Below are 16,325 nucleotides of genomic sequence, written 5' to 3' on the forward strand. Positions count from 1 at the left end.
GGTCCCTGAATTCTCAAACCAGCCAGCAAATGTAACTCTCCTTACAGGTCAATTTGGACTGTACAAGAAGAGATACAGGGGGAGAACCAAACAAAGCAGTTCAGATGGGGTAACAGGCAAGCATAGTTCAGAAAGGGGGAACAGGAGCAATTGCAATTCATCATATTGACAAAAGAATAATGTTGAAGTAATACATCATATTGACAGTGCCACAAAAACATCATGCTAGAGTACGGATGATGGCAATGTAATGTTTACAACATATGAAAGAATAGACAGATCACAGAAATGTAACTGGTTTCACAATCTCTCGCACTCCCACAGACTCTGTATCTTTGCATTTCCCAAGCACAACCACCGATCCTCCCAGCGGGAGGTGTCCATTACCAATTCACCGTCTCATCCTGCAAAATTCTGCAAATGTTTACCATTAGAAGATTATACTTTCAGCAGGCATGAAGTACATCAGCAGTCAGATTGCTGAGATTGTAAGCTCACCTAGCCAAATCTGGTTCTGGTCCTCATAAACCCCCCTCTTGTCACCGGATCAGCCCCCTTAGCACTGCAGTTCCAGTAAGCCCCCACCGTCCCAAGGATCGGCATGTCATCCGGGCTCGGGCTTGGGGATCTCGACCTCCTCGGTGACGAGTTAGCCGACGATATCTTGATGTCCTCCACGGTCAGGGCCCCAAGGATCGGCCTGTCCTCCCGGCTGATCGGCGAGTAGGACCGGACCGAGTTGCTCTCAGGCGTTCCCGAGGAACCGAGCCATGTGGAGAGGCTGGCGTCCACGGAGGCCTCCTGCTTGCTCGGCGTGCTGGGGGTGTAGCTGTAGTCCGATCCCGCCGGCCTCTCGTCCTTCTTCTTGGCCGGCACCGCTGGCTCGGCGAGGAGACCCATCCGGTTCTCCTGCCCAAGCGTGACGTTCTCTTTGTCCGAGGACTTCGGCGCGGCGGCGGCGCGGGGCTTGGCTTCCTTCCACTGGGTGAGGTTCTCCACCGAGTTAAGCACCGAAGGGGCCTCTGGCGCGGCGACGCCTGGCGCCGCTACCTGGCCGCCGCTCTCCTTGGACGTCTTGCTGATCGGGAGCAGGAAGAGCGACTCGCAGGCCTCCTCCTCGCTACGCCCAATGCCGAGGAGACCGTGCTCTTCATCGTCGTCGTCGATGGCGCACTCATCGAGCCCGTCCTCTTCCTCCTCATCCTCCTCGTCGTCTTCGAATTCGTCGTACTCTTCCTCCTCGGCGTCCTCGTACTCGCTGTCGTTGTCACTGTCGGCGCAGTTGCTGTACCTGTGGTTGAAGGGGACGGCCTCGGACTTGGCGCACTCCGGCGCCAGCATCCAGTCCTTCTCCCTGCTAGCCCCATCATCCTCCGGATCGGCTCCCTCGCCGTCCTCCTCCGGGATCGCGGCCGCCTCGTAGGTGGTGACGTTGGGATCGAACGTCACCTTCTTCTTCACGACGGCCAAGCACATGTCATCCGTGGAGTCCCTGAACAAACGGAGTGCACCATGACATGAGACGAATTCCCCAACGTGAACAGCTCATCTCGCAGATCGAAATTGCATTGCAGCCATCCACCACGAACCTCAGCTCGAGGAGCGTCGCCAGGAGCGGCGCGGCGGCGGAGACGGCCTCCCCATCCAAATCGACCTTCTTCGGCGTAACCCGCGTCGCGGCCTGATCCCCATCACACACACAGATTCGATCAGATGATCCGATCTAACCCTAAAATTGGAACGAACAACGGGGAGAAACAAAGTAGAAAGCGGATCGAGTCAGTTACCCGGGCGCGGCCGTTGGGGGACTGTGCCGGAGACCGCTTGCGGCGGCGGCGGCGCTCCTTGGCCCCCCCGAAGCAGCCAAGGAAGCAGCCCATCGGGTTCCGCGGCGACGGCGAAATGCGGCAGAGGAGTGGGAGGGGGAGCGGGGCACTGATGATGACTAGTGATGAGGAGGTGGCGGCATTTGGGGGAGCGGGAAGGGGAGGAAAACAGAGGGTGGGGATGAAGCCGTTGAGGAAAAAGGTGAAGCGCCGCGAGCGAGTGGTAACGGTCAAGTTGACCCAGCTGGCAAGTGACCGTTGGACGGACGGAACTCGTGTTGGAGAGCCTTGTGGGGCCCTCCACCAGGAGGAATCCGAGGGTCATCGAGGAAACGGGCTGCGTCACATGGGCCGGTCCAATTTGGCCCATGGTCATGCGTGGACCACCAGTTCACTCCATTTCTGAGAGCTCGGCTAAGATCTCAAAAAAAAAATAAAATCTGAGAGCTCGGCTGGGTCGGCGATTTTTAACTTCTGTGGTAAGCCAGTCATCATCTCAGAAAGAAAGCGTTAGTTTCCAAGTACAAGCAAAGCGGCATAAATTAGATGCAAAGAAGGAATTCCATTGATCATTTTGTTCAGAAGAATACACTTTTTAACAGTAGTCTGGACATGAATTCCTGTAAATAGAATAACAGATGTTGACAGCAAGTATCAAAAAGGAACATCCCATGTTAATACATCAAACACTATTGACAAAATCGATCTGAATCATGCATAAGAATTAGTAGTGTACGATTCTAATATCATTTGACTTTATCATATAAATCATTACTCGGCCAAAAACTCAGGATGATGTGGGGATCCAAAAATAAACCAAAGAAAGGCATTCTTTCTCGGCTTCTTTTGTCCTGCCTAACTATTGTAACCAGTGATCAATTCTAGGACTTCGATGTAACTCCAAGTTAAGGCCAGCTAAATGTCCAACAGATCCAACTGCTGCTCATCACCAGTTTGGCCATCATTGCAAAATGCACTTCCTTGCGACGAGGGGACAGACAGAGTCTGTTGGAATGAACTTATGTATGCATGACTGTTACTGTTAGGGCCAAGCCGGAGACAGTAATACTGAGATACAGCTCTTTATACACATAATAGAATCCACCTGTGCGAGATGCCCCAGAGATTTAGTTCTGTGCTATTTACATGATTGAGCATATGCAAGTATCCAGATATTCGTCATCTGAGTCGCTTGAGTCACTGCAAATTATGTAAAGGATGTAGTTAGCGGAAGAGATTAACAAAAGCGTATAGAAGTAGTAAACTTCACTTGAACTGCCATCATGAACAAGATCAGAGACACTCCAGGCATTTCAAACACAGGAGCAATGAGCAAATATATCTGATTTGTTATAAACATAATTACAACATCATGCACACGCTTCGTGCCCCCCCACCCCTTACCTATACCTAATAAGGAGAGCAGTTTTTCTGTATCGAAAATCACACTCAAAGTACCTAATGTGGTGCTGCAATATAATAGTTTGTGCTGGGAAGTTAGAAGACAACAGTGGGAAATAAAATGTTTTCACAAAAGGGTAACATAATATCCTCAGTTGGGAAATATAGTGGTGGACAAAAGGGCCACTAGCCCCACTAGAGATAATCTTTTATTGCATTACAGCATGACTAGTTACAAAGAACTCAATAGATCTCAAAATTGACAAAGATCATAAGACACCGCTAATGTAACAAAAACGTACTGTAGCTGTTAACGAAGAACTCAATGGATCCCAAAATAATGAATCAACTCGAAAAATCCCTAAAAGGGACCTAAAGTTAAGGATTTTACTAAGACAATAAAGGACTCCGCTAATGTAACCAAAATCATAGCTGTTAACTTAGCTGGTTCCCAGGAACTAAAAGTGCGACAAATGGTGTCATAAACATGTAAAACAAATATCTTGAGGCAAAATTCATAACCTGAAAAATGTTAACAAGGTCAAACTGCAATAACTTTCTCACAACAGAACCTGAGGATATGCTACTCGCCTCATTACTTCCCTAGAAAGCTACAAGCCTACAGACCGTATAGATCATAACCTAGTATTTGCTCAAATACCACAAAGATGTGGGGTTCAGTTACTAATTTAACAGTAGAAGAAAATATTTAGTTGGTTACGGTTAGCATGCATGTTGATAGCACCAAATCTCTGAGATCAAGCTAACAAAGGAATCTTCAAGTAGCATGACATTGACATGTTATTGACATATCTTACCAAAATCTACTATGACATTGACATGTTATTGCCATATCTTACCAAAATCTACTCGCTCATCTGTGGAGATAAGACTATACCCTACAAATGTAAGGTAGCTGAAAATTGACATGTTCCTATGTGGATCAAATAGGAATATCAAAATGGAGGGTCAAATTAACTGTACCAAGCACTGCAGTTTCGTGTCAACTGCCTCTCGAGGAGTTACTGTTCTGGGTCCAAACAATCAGATGTATTGGATAAATAAACGTAATCGGACAACTAGTGATAAGGTCCCATGAGAATGGTCTCCACAAAATTCTTCCTGGCAAGTGGAGTATCAACTTTTGGTTATAGTATATGGTCAAACCCATAAAAGATTTGCCCATGTAATCAGATTCCTTTGCTCCATTGGATCACCAAATACACAGGGAATAAGAATTTCAATGGCCATGTGAGCGCATCTAGTTCCAGCTGGCTGCTAGATATACTAGGACAGAGTTTTGACTTCCATTTCATTAATGCAAACCAAAACTTCAAATCCCATGAAAAGCACTAGGCATGGCATAAAAAACAATAAATATTTCCACCCCGATGCATGAGCAGCAAAAAGTCTTCTTCGGGTGCAGCACAGGTTTGTCATGCATACTCCACATGTGATCAGGTTTAACTTGGCCCAGTTGACTGTATATTTGTTAAATGACACAAATCAGAAAGTGATCATTAGCTGTCTTAGATCCTTTCTTTCTTTGGAGAACTCATTGCCTTAACTCCTAAGTACTGGAACTTCATTTATTAATTGACAAAAGAGTGCGAATTCAACAATCTACAGCTGATTAACATGAGCAGCTCCATGCACGTAACTGATAAATGTTCGGAAAATCACAAAGTTCAATTCATCCATCTAGACATCTAATTAAACGAAGTGATTCAAATCATTAAATTCCATTGCTCATCACCTGACTAGATACCCAGAAATAGCACAGTATTCATATCATAACACTTGCAGACATTTAATCGCTAAAGCCCTGTTTACCAATGGACACCAATACATAAACTCATCACAAAGGCATTTCTTTTACTAACTCTCGTTACTGTTGCTGAGGCATCAGATATGCAGTAGAGTTCAAAGCTAACTCCTCGCTTCCTTCCCAAGGTTATTTCATTTGCAGTTATTAACATTCAAATGAGCATGCTTCGATGTGACTACAATCAATTTTACTCCCTCCGTTTCAAATTGTAGGTCGTTTTAGCTTTTCTAGGTTATAGATATTATTATGCATCTAGACATAGACTATATCTAGGTGCATAGCAAAAATGAGGGAGTAGTTAGTTTACTGATGCAGTGATGCTTTACGCAATCCTTTCGTATCTTCTTGCAAAAACTAACAACATAGACCATGCCTTCAGACTTCAGTAACAAACTTGGCCTATGCTCTATTAGGCAAGAAATTCACGTTTAGAACATGTTCTGTACCCTGAATCCAGATAGCGACAAACCGCAGCTTAGTCAGGTCGCCAAGTTACTTCAGGAAAAGCTAACCACAGACATTGAACCAACTTACTTGAATTAGATGATTGAAAGCTCCCAAGCTCAATCATTCCGTTAGCCTTGCTGAGAATGGAAGACTATGACATCCTTAACAAATCCATGTTCTAAAGTCATATCCTGCCAGACAACACATCGTCCAACAACTGAAACCACTTCAAGTTGAAGTTGCAACCGACAAATAATCGGATCATCATTCCCCCCTTTCCTGCTATAGACAACACTCCTAACAAATGTTACTGCAGGGCACTCGTACCTATCCAGATAACTCCATTTGTGCAAATTCATGTAGCCTCCCAAACAAGCAGAAGTTACGCAGAACTCATCTGATTCAAAGGAACTTCGCTATCCCACACATCATCATCTAATATAATTGCACCAATACATTAACGAGGTATACGTAAAATGTAAGTGGGGATGCCTCTTTCGAACGTACCTAGGTTGGAACTCCAAGACCTCGGTGAGCTTCTTGCCATGACTATCCTTCCACTGCACACGTCGGTTGGACGGCTTGCGGCCCTTCCGCGCCATGCCGCCGGGAGGCTGCCGCGGCAGAAGTGCCTTGCGCTCGCCGGCAGCTGCGTCGTCCTTGGAGCCGGCGCCCGCGACCGACGCGGACCGTGACACCGCCACAGGAGAGGAAGGGGGCGGGTTCTTACCGCTGCCGTTGCACGACGCGCTCCTGAGGATGCGGCGATCCATCGCCGGGTGGCATCAACTAGGAGACTGATTCATTCGATTCGCTTCCTGCGGCTCGCGTCCGAAGCCTCTCAAATTGGCAACTAGGATTCGATGCGAATATCGCAGGGTAAAATCTGAGCCGGATCTTGAGGTCGAGGCTGCTCATGAATTTCAAAACGTCCAATTCAATTTCAGAAAGGGAGAAACAACGACAAGAAATCAAACCAGAATGAAGGGAAAATCCAGAAATTTAGCGTGAAAGTGAAAACTAACACGAACCGAATCTACCCACGCGATTGGTAATAAGCTCTGAGAGTAATAAACTAACCGAATTTGGCGCAAAATCGGAGGAGGGCAGGGGATTTCCGAATCGAAGGAGGTGGATTTGGAGCCAAAGGCGACTCAAGATTGCGGAAATTTTGAGATGCTGGATTGGGTTGGGTTGGAGAATTGGTGGGGAGGAATCGCGGGCAAGCGAATCAGGCGAGCGCGTTGAGGCAGCGCACTAGGGAGGGAGGGGGGCGCGGCGCGGGCAACGCCTTGGCCCTTTGGGGGTGGCGATGGCGACGCCTAACCCGCGCGCGTGTAGCTTCTCTCCCGTTCCCCGCTAGGCGCTAACGATAACCTACATTTATCCTCAATCATCCTTATCTAGGTTTAGTTAATTAATAATCTTCGGTAATCAAAGATTTGGATTACGTTTAACTAATTCTTGAGTCGTGTCAAAGATCGTTTCCGGTAGCGGTAGAGCTTTCATAAAGATTTCATCTTCAATACCAACAAATTTGATGATATTGTAAGATAAAGTTAGGCACATATTATTTTTGATATTAGGATACCCGTTGAAGCTGTCATTAAAGGCGAGAAAGTTTGCATCCAGTTAGCATTGCAGTTTGCATGGTATGATTGGTCTATGAAACTGTGAATAAAATTATGCATTTGAGGACTTATTTCATTCATTAACTTAAGCCATTCATTTTAAATGACATGGAACTCTTATAAACCGCGAAACAAAACTCCCAAAAGGGAATAACCTAACTCACATAATCATGGATTGAGTTCGTGCTCGTGCTAACTCACATGTAAAGTAAGAAACAAGGTATAAATTACTTCCTCAAATTTGGTATGGACCTAAATAAACCATAGAAAGTAGAATAATATATTTAATACTCCTATTTTTCAAGATCAAAATGCTTTCTACCTTTTGCTATAGGAAAACACGATAATGCGGCGCCGATTCTATGTGATTTTGATGACATGATGGAGTTATGCGGGTTTGCGATTTAGTTCTTCAGAGGTTATATGCAGACTTAAGGCAAATTTGGTAGGTTTAGTTTGGACCTTTTTATTAACATCCCTATGGTTCAAAAACACAATGAGTGTTTTTTTTTAATAGTCAAATTATGTGTTTTTACCATTAATTAATGGAATTACAAGTATTATATCTTTCAAGTGATTTTCACATTATATTAGTTACGTACATGTAAAAAAGAGAACTCCTACGGTGGAATCTTCCAACTCAGATTCGAATATTTGACTTATCTTATAATATTTCCTATAAAATTATGTTTTCTAATTCAATTATAGAGCTAAGTTCAATGGACATTGTTGGAGTATTGTCTTTGTAATTTTAAATTAGACTCATGTTTTTTTTCTTTTTAGCCCAGGAACCTTTTTAGATTTCATGTAAATATTTTTATACATTATACAAATCAGTATTTGTCTCTTGGCTATTCTTTAAAAATGTTTCAATAAAATATGCGTACAAAATATAGAAATAAGACGAGAGCATTTTTATTTATATATCTTTTTCTGGCCTTGAGTCACTAAAATGTTAGGCTGTGGCTCGGTGCTTATGCAGCTAATAGCTTATGACTCATGTGGATGTGGATTAGATCTTCCTAATATATGAGTGATATACATGAAAGCACAACTTAGTTCAATATAGTCTGTCTTATCTACGTAGATGTATAGGACCATACAATAAGTTTAGTTAAGTAAGTTGACCTAGTGGATCTATCATGCATAATGTTTGTCTCAATATATCCATATTACAAGTTTTGAGTAAACTCTTATATCCATTAAACAAATCATGTAGAAAAAATAGATATCGATTGATAAAAACGATAAAAAGTAAGTAGACGAGAAAGTGAGGCTATGTAGTGAGCCGGCAGCAACACACCCCTCACAAGAGAAGAAGCATAGCAGAAAGCATAGCCATTTTCCAATCACGAACCAAACAAACAATAGCCAATATAGTTTGAAAATAGACATGCATTTTCACTTATTAGGAATACAAGTATTAAAATAAAAATTATTTTAAATTTACACCGGGGAGGCAGACTTAATAACCGAGTGAAATAAAGATCAGGCACATCCTGCCATCCAGCCAGACGCCCGAGCGTAGCGTTCCCCTCTCCCCCCTTTTCTTTCTCCCGTTCACCCTCTGCCTCTCTCTCTTTCGCCTTTCTTTCCTTGCGGCGACGAGTGGGCGAGCGCCGCCGCCCTTCGCCAGGTCTTCGCCGGCGACGAGCACCCTCACCAGGTATTCCCGACCCTTCTCTCTCCTTCCTGCTGTGCGGAACCGAGCACCCCAAACCCTAACGTAAACTAGTTGTATTCGGATCTAACCCAGTTAAGTGTGTGCACGATACTTCGAGTTTGGGCAAAATTCATCGGGTTTACAAGTGTACGCCCATGTCCTGTACTTGACCGGCCCCTTGTTTGGGTTTAACTAGAGCAAAACATCATGCAAGTTTTTTGATTGCTATCGGCACTTGTTCGTTTGAGCTAATCTTCTGAAATAAAAGCTGTTTCATCATTAACATTTTCCAGGCCAATATAGGAAGGATTAGACATAACACTGACACATGTTGTCCTCCTTGTCTTCTTGGGTCCTAGAGGCAAACAATTTGGCAGGTTCCTCATGTAGTCATGCCAGATTAAAAAACTATACCTATCACATTGTTTACATCTAGCTGCTAATGGCTTTTATCAGGATTTTAGAATCCTCAAAGTAAAATGAACTTTGCGATATACTAGCAAGGGTTAGGCGGGCAACACTGAAATATTTCATTCTCTATGACTTATTGTGCTTTAGTGACAAACAATTAGGGCCATTTTCTTCATGTGATTAAAACGAAGATGATCACATTGTTTGGGCTGGCTGCTGATGGCTTCTATCAGGATTTTTGGCTTCATCAAAGATGCACACCTTTATGTTTTTTTTTATTGGCTCTTCGATGAAATTACATTTGCATCAGCCAGTCATAATTGGCTCTCTGATTGTATTACATTTGCCATTTCTTGTGATGCCTCTATTATAGTGAAAAGTATGCTGCAAGATTGTCACACCTCTTCTTATATTCTTTGCAGGAAGCCACATGTCATCAAATGCTGTTGTTGGTTTGGCTCTGTGTGTATGCTAGGTTAGATAACTTAGGATCTCGTTGTTCTTGAGTCTTGACGAAATTCTTGGCTCAAGGAGCAAGATGAGTAGAAAAATACATGGTGAACATGACTCTCAGAGAATCACTAGTGAAGGGACTGCTGCCCGCACAAGACCTCTGAGCATTCAGGACATTATGTTGCGGCGTGAAAAGAAGGCTGCATCAGAAGCTAAGAAAACCAAGGAAGAGCTCCAAGAAAATGACAAGGGTACATCTAATCACTTGGAACAAGGAAGAGGTTACAAACTTAGAAAGGATTTGAAAGATATGCCTGTGGAGGGTTCAAAAAAGAAGATTAGAGATACATCAAGGGAGGAATCCAAGAAAGAAAACCTGAGAGTTATACCAAGGGAAGGCTCTAGAAAGGATGACACGAGATATACACCAAAGGAGGTCTCCAAGAAGGACAACTCTAAAGATAGGCCAAAAGATTGTTACAAGATGGATGGCCTGAAAGATACACCAAAGGTCTCGGAGAAGGAAGACCTGAGAGATGCACTAAAGAAGGGCTCCATGAAAGAGAGGCCCTCCATAGGAGATGAGTATCGTTCAGTTGGCAAAGATAAAGGCATTGGTAGTTCTCAGAAACGTACCACAAGCATGAGTAGCCGAGCTGATGAAAGCAAAGATAGAAACCTTGGTGAAATCAGAGCAAGAAATGGTGATGTCACGAGATCTGAATATCAGAAAGGACCTGGGAAAAGAGGGAATGATGAAACCGTTGACAATGATAGAATTAAGGATAAGAGTGAGAAGCTTCGAAATGAGACAAAGAGGAAAAACCGTAGTTTTGATAATGAGAAGAGTTCAGAGGTTGATCGACCAATGTCAAAGAAACAGGACTCTGCATGGTTCCAAGGTTCCAAACATTCTGACAGAAATGATGGAAGAAATGAGTATGCAAAACCATACCACGGAGAGCCAAGGTTGAAAAGGAGAAGGTCTAGAAGCAGGGATCGTGATCGAGAGAGACATGGCAGGTCTATCTCCCCACCGCCAAGGGAACAAAGACATAACTACCATGGACATGATTTGGGCAATTATCGTCCATACTACTCAATGGAGAAATCAAGGAGGAAGTATGCTGAAGTTGACAAACAAAGATCATCTGGAAGTGGTGGATACAGTGGCGGGTCACACCAGAGATACGAAAGTCGGCTTGGTGGATACTCACCAAGGAAAAGGAAAACAGCACCGCAAGCTGAGCAGGCAACTACCAAGACTCCTCCACCGGTCATTCAATCCCCAGAAAAGAAATCAGCCACATGGGATCAACCTCCTGTGAAAGCAAGCCAATTTAAATTCCCTACTACTTTGCAGTCAACTGTTGGCCAGATGACTCCATCTACTCCAAAGGACCCTTCAACTAAAGTTGAGACAATATTGGCAGGGAATAGTTTGTCTGCAGATTCTGTCCAGCTTACACAAGCAACCCGTCCACTCAGGAGGTTGCACATTGAAAATTTACCTGATTCAGCAACAGAGGATAGGTTGATTGACTGCTTGAATGACTTCTTGTTGTCTACCGGTGTTAAATACACCCAGCGGTCTAAACCATGCCTCAGTTGTACGGTGAGAAAACTACCATGCCACTTTCATTCCTACCGTGTCACATTTTCTTACTAACATGTATTAATATCCTATCTTGATTCAATGCAGATAAACAAGGAAAAACGTCAGGCATTTGCTGAATTTCTTACACCAGAGGATGCTACAGCAGCTCTTTCTTTTGATGGAAGGTCTCTAAATGGATCTGCTTTGAGAATTCGACGCCCCAAAGAATATGTTGAAATGGTGGTAAGATTTCCATCCTTCCCCATCAATGTTGTTGCAATTATATACTGTTTAGTTTTTTTCCCTCATGTGGATGACCTTCTAATTTAGCCTTTTGGGTCTTGCTGAAACCACCTCTCATAATTTTCCCAGTCTATTTTGAGAACCTGATATTTGATGTTTTGATTTGGGTTTGAATTAAGTCACCCTGTTGATCAGGTGTCGCTTGACCTTGTTGGTATCAATTTTCCGCCTCCTGGTTTTCGTTGCTGTGTGGAAGTCTGCTGCTTGACTTAGGTTATCGCAAAGTTGTTAAATATCTCAAATTAATTCTGGGCATCTTATCGACTTTTACATGCAACACTTTAATTTTTTAATTTCTTAGATGTCATTGTGTGAAGCTAAATGTTGCAATGGTTTAATATTACTTATGTGCCTCTGATTTATACTTGGTTGAGAAGTGCGTATGAGATTGTAAACGTTTCAAACATTTCCTACACATATGGACTCTTGTTCTGCAAAAGAAATTTTCCTCTTTTGAAATGGATATCTTTTTAGCAATAGAGATTAGCATACTATTAGTTGCAAGATCTTCCTTTAACTTTCACATTCTTTTCCATTTAGTTTTGTGCTTGGTTGATAGTCTCTTAACAGTTGCATGCTTGTAAAAAATGGCAAGATTTCTACCCAGTTTCTTTTATCACTTGACATGTTTTGCATCCTAATGTTTCAGTAATGAATACCATTAGAGTGATCATGCGTGTAGTTTGCATATCTGGATAGAATGTTATGTTCAACTATGCCATGTTTTACTTTTGGCCTATGTGTTGCAATTGAGAATCAGGTATGATATGTTTGCAATTGGTACCTTCATTTCTGTTTTGCACGGTGAACCTTGCAATATGTTGTGAAAATTATTCTGGAGTAGATATATTCAGATTTATTCATGGTGCAAAAAGTATTCTAGAGTTGCTGTTTGTTCATGACATATATTTCTATCATTCGACAAATTCCTGTCTGACGGTCATATTGAAATCTCTCAAATAGGGTATTTTAATTGGGTGTGTCATAATTCACGTTCAGCAGCATCGTGAAGCAAAGGAATTGTAAAGCAGACTTCCTGGTGTAGGCCATTATTATGTGACTGCTGCTACTTCCAGATTTCATTGGCTCATTACAGTGCTGGCAGACAGGCAGAGTCCTTATGGTGCTCAGTTCATGGAAACATTAGGAAGACATCTTGTACAGCATGGTTCAAGTAAATGTATTGTTAGCAAACATTGAGTATGCTGATTGCTAAGCCTAATTATCCAAATATCTACAGCTGAGTGCAATTCGGTGGCAAGAGATATCATTTAAACTTTGACAACTTCAAAGTTATTCTTCATTTAGTTTAACAAAAATTGACTTTACTATTTTGCTCTTTTGTGTTGCATTTCTAATATTTTCTTGCTCAGTTTATTTCATGGAGGTTGTCTTACATCTTAGTTCCCTTATTTTTATCTCTGGCCTCTTTACTTCCAAAAGCACAAAAGTTTCTTTACATAGGTAGATATGGTTATCTGTTCCACCTGTAGCTGATAAGGGAACATCACAAACAAATACCGTAGAGATGGAAGTGGATAGTGATTCTCCCACATCAGTTCTAATGAGGGGATTGGCCTGGTTGGTGCACCTTAGGTTGCGTGGCTAGATTGCCTTGTTTGGGGTTGCGGTCCAGGTCAAATGTGCTGTATACCACCAACATGACTAGCTTAACAATAGTATCATGCAAACATGTGACATCAGGTCTCTGTTAGTATTATGGTGTTCAAGTCAGAGTCATGAACCAGACTTTTCTTCTACACCTAACAATAGTTCACAGTGATTGCTTTCCATCACCATTAGCTGTTGAAATATCAGTGTTATTTACTTATACGTAGTATGTTTGCTGCTTGACAGAAGTAACTGGGTTGATTTGTCTGTATTATATTTTGATTGTTACGACATTGATTTTTTGGAGATTTATATATTTTAAATATGAGGACATTCAGAATTTTAGATATTGCATTTTAAATGTTAAGACATACCTTTTTGTTCCCTGCAGAATGTAGCTCCTAAGAAGCCTGCTGAAGAGACTGGGTTAATATCTGACGTAGTTGCAGATTCACCATACAAGGTAACATAATTGGTTTCTGCTTGTTCTATCTTTTTAAAGAGAATTGTGTGAGAAATTTTTGGACATTCTCGGCTTCCTGCCTGTTGTATTGTTCTGCGAGAACTCAGTTGAGGTAAAATTGCTTGTTGACAACTATGAAGTTACTCCATTGTTGTGTCTGGTTTCATTTCAAAGCTACTTCCATTTATGGAGAACTCTTGTACATTCAGTCAATCCATCTCTTCTCTCATCACAGAAAAAAGAGTTAACTGAGTTTTGTTCCCCTTTTCTTATTTTCTCAAATTATCTTATTTAATGAACTGTAGTTGTTGCGACTTGGCATGTGCATCTAATATTTACACCAGATATTTTCAAAATAGCCAAGCGCAAGAAGATTTGACTGTTGATTTTTGTTGTTATAATGTTTATGCTTTCTGTTTCACTTTGAATTTTACAGATTTTCATAGCGGGGATTGCTGGAATGATCTCATCCGAGATGGTAATATGAGAGGCCATAAGTATCTGTGCTTTATATATTGAGTATTGACTATTGTTGTTCTTGCTTCGTGAGGATATTATAGTTATATGTTCTTGACAAGTAACTGCATTTCCTTCTCTTTCAGCTAATGGAGATTGTTAGTGCATTTGGCCCATTGGCTGCATACCGCTTTCTTTTTAATGATGAGCTCGGTGGGCCTTGTGCATTTCTTGAGGTATGAAGTGTAGTGTGCATAAGCTAGAGCATATGATCATCATAGACACTTCTGATTAATTCAATATGGGCAGTATGCCGATCGCTCCATTACATCCAAGGCATGTGCTGGCCTCAATGGGATGAAGCTTGGTGGATGTGTACTGACTGCTGTCCACGTGTTTCCCGATCCTCCTGTGGAGGTACCACTATTTCAACCTATTCGTTACCCTTATTTATTCCATTATTTGAAATAATATGTTCTAGTTGAATTTTCAGGCTGCTAATGAGGCCTCCCCGTTTTATGGTATCCCTGACAATGCCAAATCACTTCTTGAAGAACCAACTAAGGTCCTGCAACTAAAAGATGTGGTACGCTGTAGTTTTATTGCTTTTCGCTTTAATTTCCTATAGTTAAATCAACAATGCCCTCCAAATGAAAACATTTTGTGGCTTCATATTTTTTTCCCCTCATTGCTGTTATTTGTTTCTAGATCTTATGAGCTCAAATAAATAAACAAATAAATTCAATCCTGGGGGTTATTGTATGATCCTGTCATTGTTAGAATGATGCACTGGTGCAGCAATCCTGAATTCTAACACTAATTATGTCATTGAACAAAAATATCAACCCATCACTTGATTTTCACATTTTTAAAGTTTGTAAAAAGATGCTGTGCAACATATGTAGTTTGATGATGAAGAGTATGTGCTACTGTCGAAATCAGAGCTGGAAGAGACATTGGAAGATGTACGTATCGAATGTGCAAGGTGTGTACGATTCTTTTACATTCATTTCGTGTCATTGATTATGGTGGATATCAACTTATACTATGGACAAGATTCACAGGTTTGGAGCCGTCAAGTCAGTAAATGTGGTTGAATATGCTGCTCGTAGTGACAACACTGCAGAGGATAACATAGTTGAGCTGGAAGACAGGCCAGTCAAGATTGAGTGCCCTGGATTTGGTGATATTGAAAACACTGCAAAGGCTGGATCAGAATGTTCTATGCCGAATCAGAGCATAGATATTCTCAATCATTCTGACGCTACAGAAACTAAAGATAGAGATCTTATTCCAGAGAGTCAGGATCAGAAGGACAAACACATCCCATCAAATGCAGCACATTGTGAGAGTGAAGCACCTGTAGCAGATGGGCACACAGACATAGATGGCACTCAGACTAGAGCTGCTCTCCCCATATCGCAACATTCTGAAACTGATCATACAGAAGCAGCTGCAGATGAGAATAAACATGCAGCAGTGGAGGCCACCACTACCGCAAAGGATGATGATGCAGTAGAAAAGAGACATCAAGACCCGAGAACATCAGAGATCTGTAGTCCCGCTGAGCCTGGAGACGAAATGGAGAAACCTGGAAGGGACTGTGAACAAGATGCTGATGATGTGACTGAAGATCATGCAGAAAAAGTACCTGCTGTTGAGACCAGTGACACTGCTTTCGTGTTTGAACCTGGTTCTGTGCTTGTGGAGTTCATGCGGAAGGAGGCTGCATGCATGGCTGCACATTCGTTACATGGACGGCGTTTCGGCAGCAGAACCGTGTATGCTGGATATGCTCCATATGATCTCTACTTGCAGAAATACCCAAGGTGATTCTGCGTTTGAGACTGCCGCGGCTCTGACTAGCGATTAGATGAGCTTTGCGTATGTGCCAACAGTTGTAGAGACTCGTAGTTTTTGAGCCTTTAGATGTTCAGCCAGGAATGTGGTACTATTAGTAGAATGAAATATGGGACATTGCTATTCCACAGTAGAATGAAATATTTGGTGAATAATAGGATACTGGATACCAAATTATCGATACAAGTGAGATCCTTAAGCATCGTTCTTAGATTGGCGTTTGTATTTTTCCTTCTTAAGTTGATGTTTATTTTTTCTCCTTATTAAACCTTTTGACGTGGACGCATTTTGTTGAGCTCTCGACTTCGTCGATCTAAAGAGAGTGCTTTGCCATCTACTAAGCTTTCTGCGCGAGTTTTTCTTTTACAAATATCT

At 42.2% G+C, this 16,325-nt stretch overlaps 3 protein-coding genes across 3 annotated transcripts; 1 reads left to right on the plus strand and 2 right to left on the minus strand.

Annotated features, from left to right (window-relative positions):
* Positions 1-143: 143 nt before the first annotated feature.
* LOC117838692 (uncharacterized) lies at positions 144-2,016 on the minus strand. Its single transcript, XM_034718820.2, has 4 exons — positions 1,788-2,016; positions 1,590-1,681; positions 499-1,492; positions 144-414 (listed from the first exon to the last, which is right to left on the minus strand). Exons 1-3 carry the CDS (start codon positions 1,878-1,880, stop codon positions 499-501), a joined length of 1,179 nt encoding a protein of 392 aa, XP_034574711.1. The 5' UTR covers positions 1,881-2,016; the 3' UTR covers positions 144-414.
* A 352-nt stretch (positions 2,017-2,368) lies between these two features.
* Positions 2,369-6,868, minus strand: LOC117838693 (uncharacterized). The gene is made up of 3 exons (XM_034718822.2): positions 6,583-6,868; positions 6,010-6,412; positions 2,369-3,026 (listed from the first exon to the last, which is right to left on the minus strand). Exons 2-3 carry the CDS (start codon positions 6,273-6,275, stop codon positions 2,969-2,971), a joined length of 324 nt encoding a protein of 107 aa, XP_034574713.1. The 5' UTR covers positions 6,276-6,412; positions 6,583-6,868; the 3' UTR covers positions 2,369-2,968.
* Positions 6,869-8,633: 1,765 nt separating this feature from the next.
* On the plus strand, positions 8,634-16,161 carry LOC117839434 (uncharacterized). Its single transcript, XM_034719769.2, has 10 exons — positions 8,634-8,799; positions 9,630-11,275; positions 11,363-11,500; positions 13,563-13,634; positions 14,071-14,112; positions 14,237-14,326; positions 14,400-14,507; positions 14,584-14,676; positions 14,996-15,075; positions 15,155-16,161. The coding sequence occupies exons 2-10, from the start codon at positions 9,746-9,748 to the stop codon at positions 15,921-15,923; spliced, it is 2,922 nt and encodes a 973-aa protein (XP_034575660.1). The 5' UTR covers positions 8,634-8,799; positions 9,630-9,745; the 3' UTR covers positions 15,924-16,161.
* Positions 16,162-16,325: the final 164 nt, after the last annotated feature.

The sequence above is a fragment of the Setaria viridis genome, chromosome 9, assembly GCF_005286985.2.
Source record: "Setaria viridis chromosome 9, Setaria_viridis_v4.0, whole genome shotgun sequence".
NCBI lineage: Eukaryota > Viridiplantae > Streptophyta > Magnoliopsida > Poales > Poaceae > Setaria > Setaria viridis.

Coding starts and splice junctions, on each gene's coding strand:
- LOC117838692 (XM_034718820.2), bottom strand. CDS start 1,880: ATGGGCTGCTTCCTTGGCTGCTTCGGGGGGGCCAAGGAGCGCCGCCGC. Junction 1,682..1,787: donor CCCCCAACGGCCGCGCCCGG/GTAACTGACTCG, acceptor GATGGGGATCAG/GCCGCGACGCGGGTTACGCC. Junction 1,493..1,589: donor GCGACGCTCCTCGAGCTGAG/GTTCGTGGTGGA, acceptor CCGTTTGTTCAG/GGACTCCACGGATGACATGT.
- LOC117839434 (XM_034719769.2), top strand. CDS start 9,746: ATGAGTAGAAAAATACATGGTGAACATGACTCTCAGAGAATCACTAGT. Junction 14,508..14,583: donor TTCCCGATCCTCCTGTGGAG/GTACCACTATTT, acceptor TTGAATTTTCAG/GCTGCTAATGAGGCCTCCCC. Junction 14,677..14,995: donor TCCTGCAACTAAAAGATGTG/GTACGCTGTAGT, acceptor CAACATATGTAG/TTTGATGATGAAGAGTATGT.
- LOC117838693 (XM_034718822.2), bottom strand. CDS start 6,275: ATGGATCGCCGCATCCTCAGGAGCGCGTCGTGCAACGGCAGCGGTAAG. Junction 3,027..6,009: donor GTCTTGGAGTTCCAACCTAG/GTACGTTCGAAA, acceptor CATAATTTGCAG/TGACTCAAGCGACTCAGATG.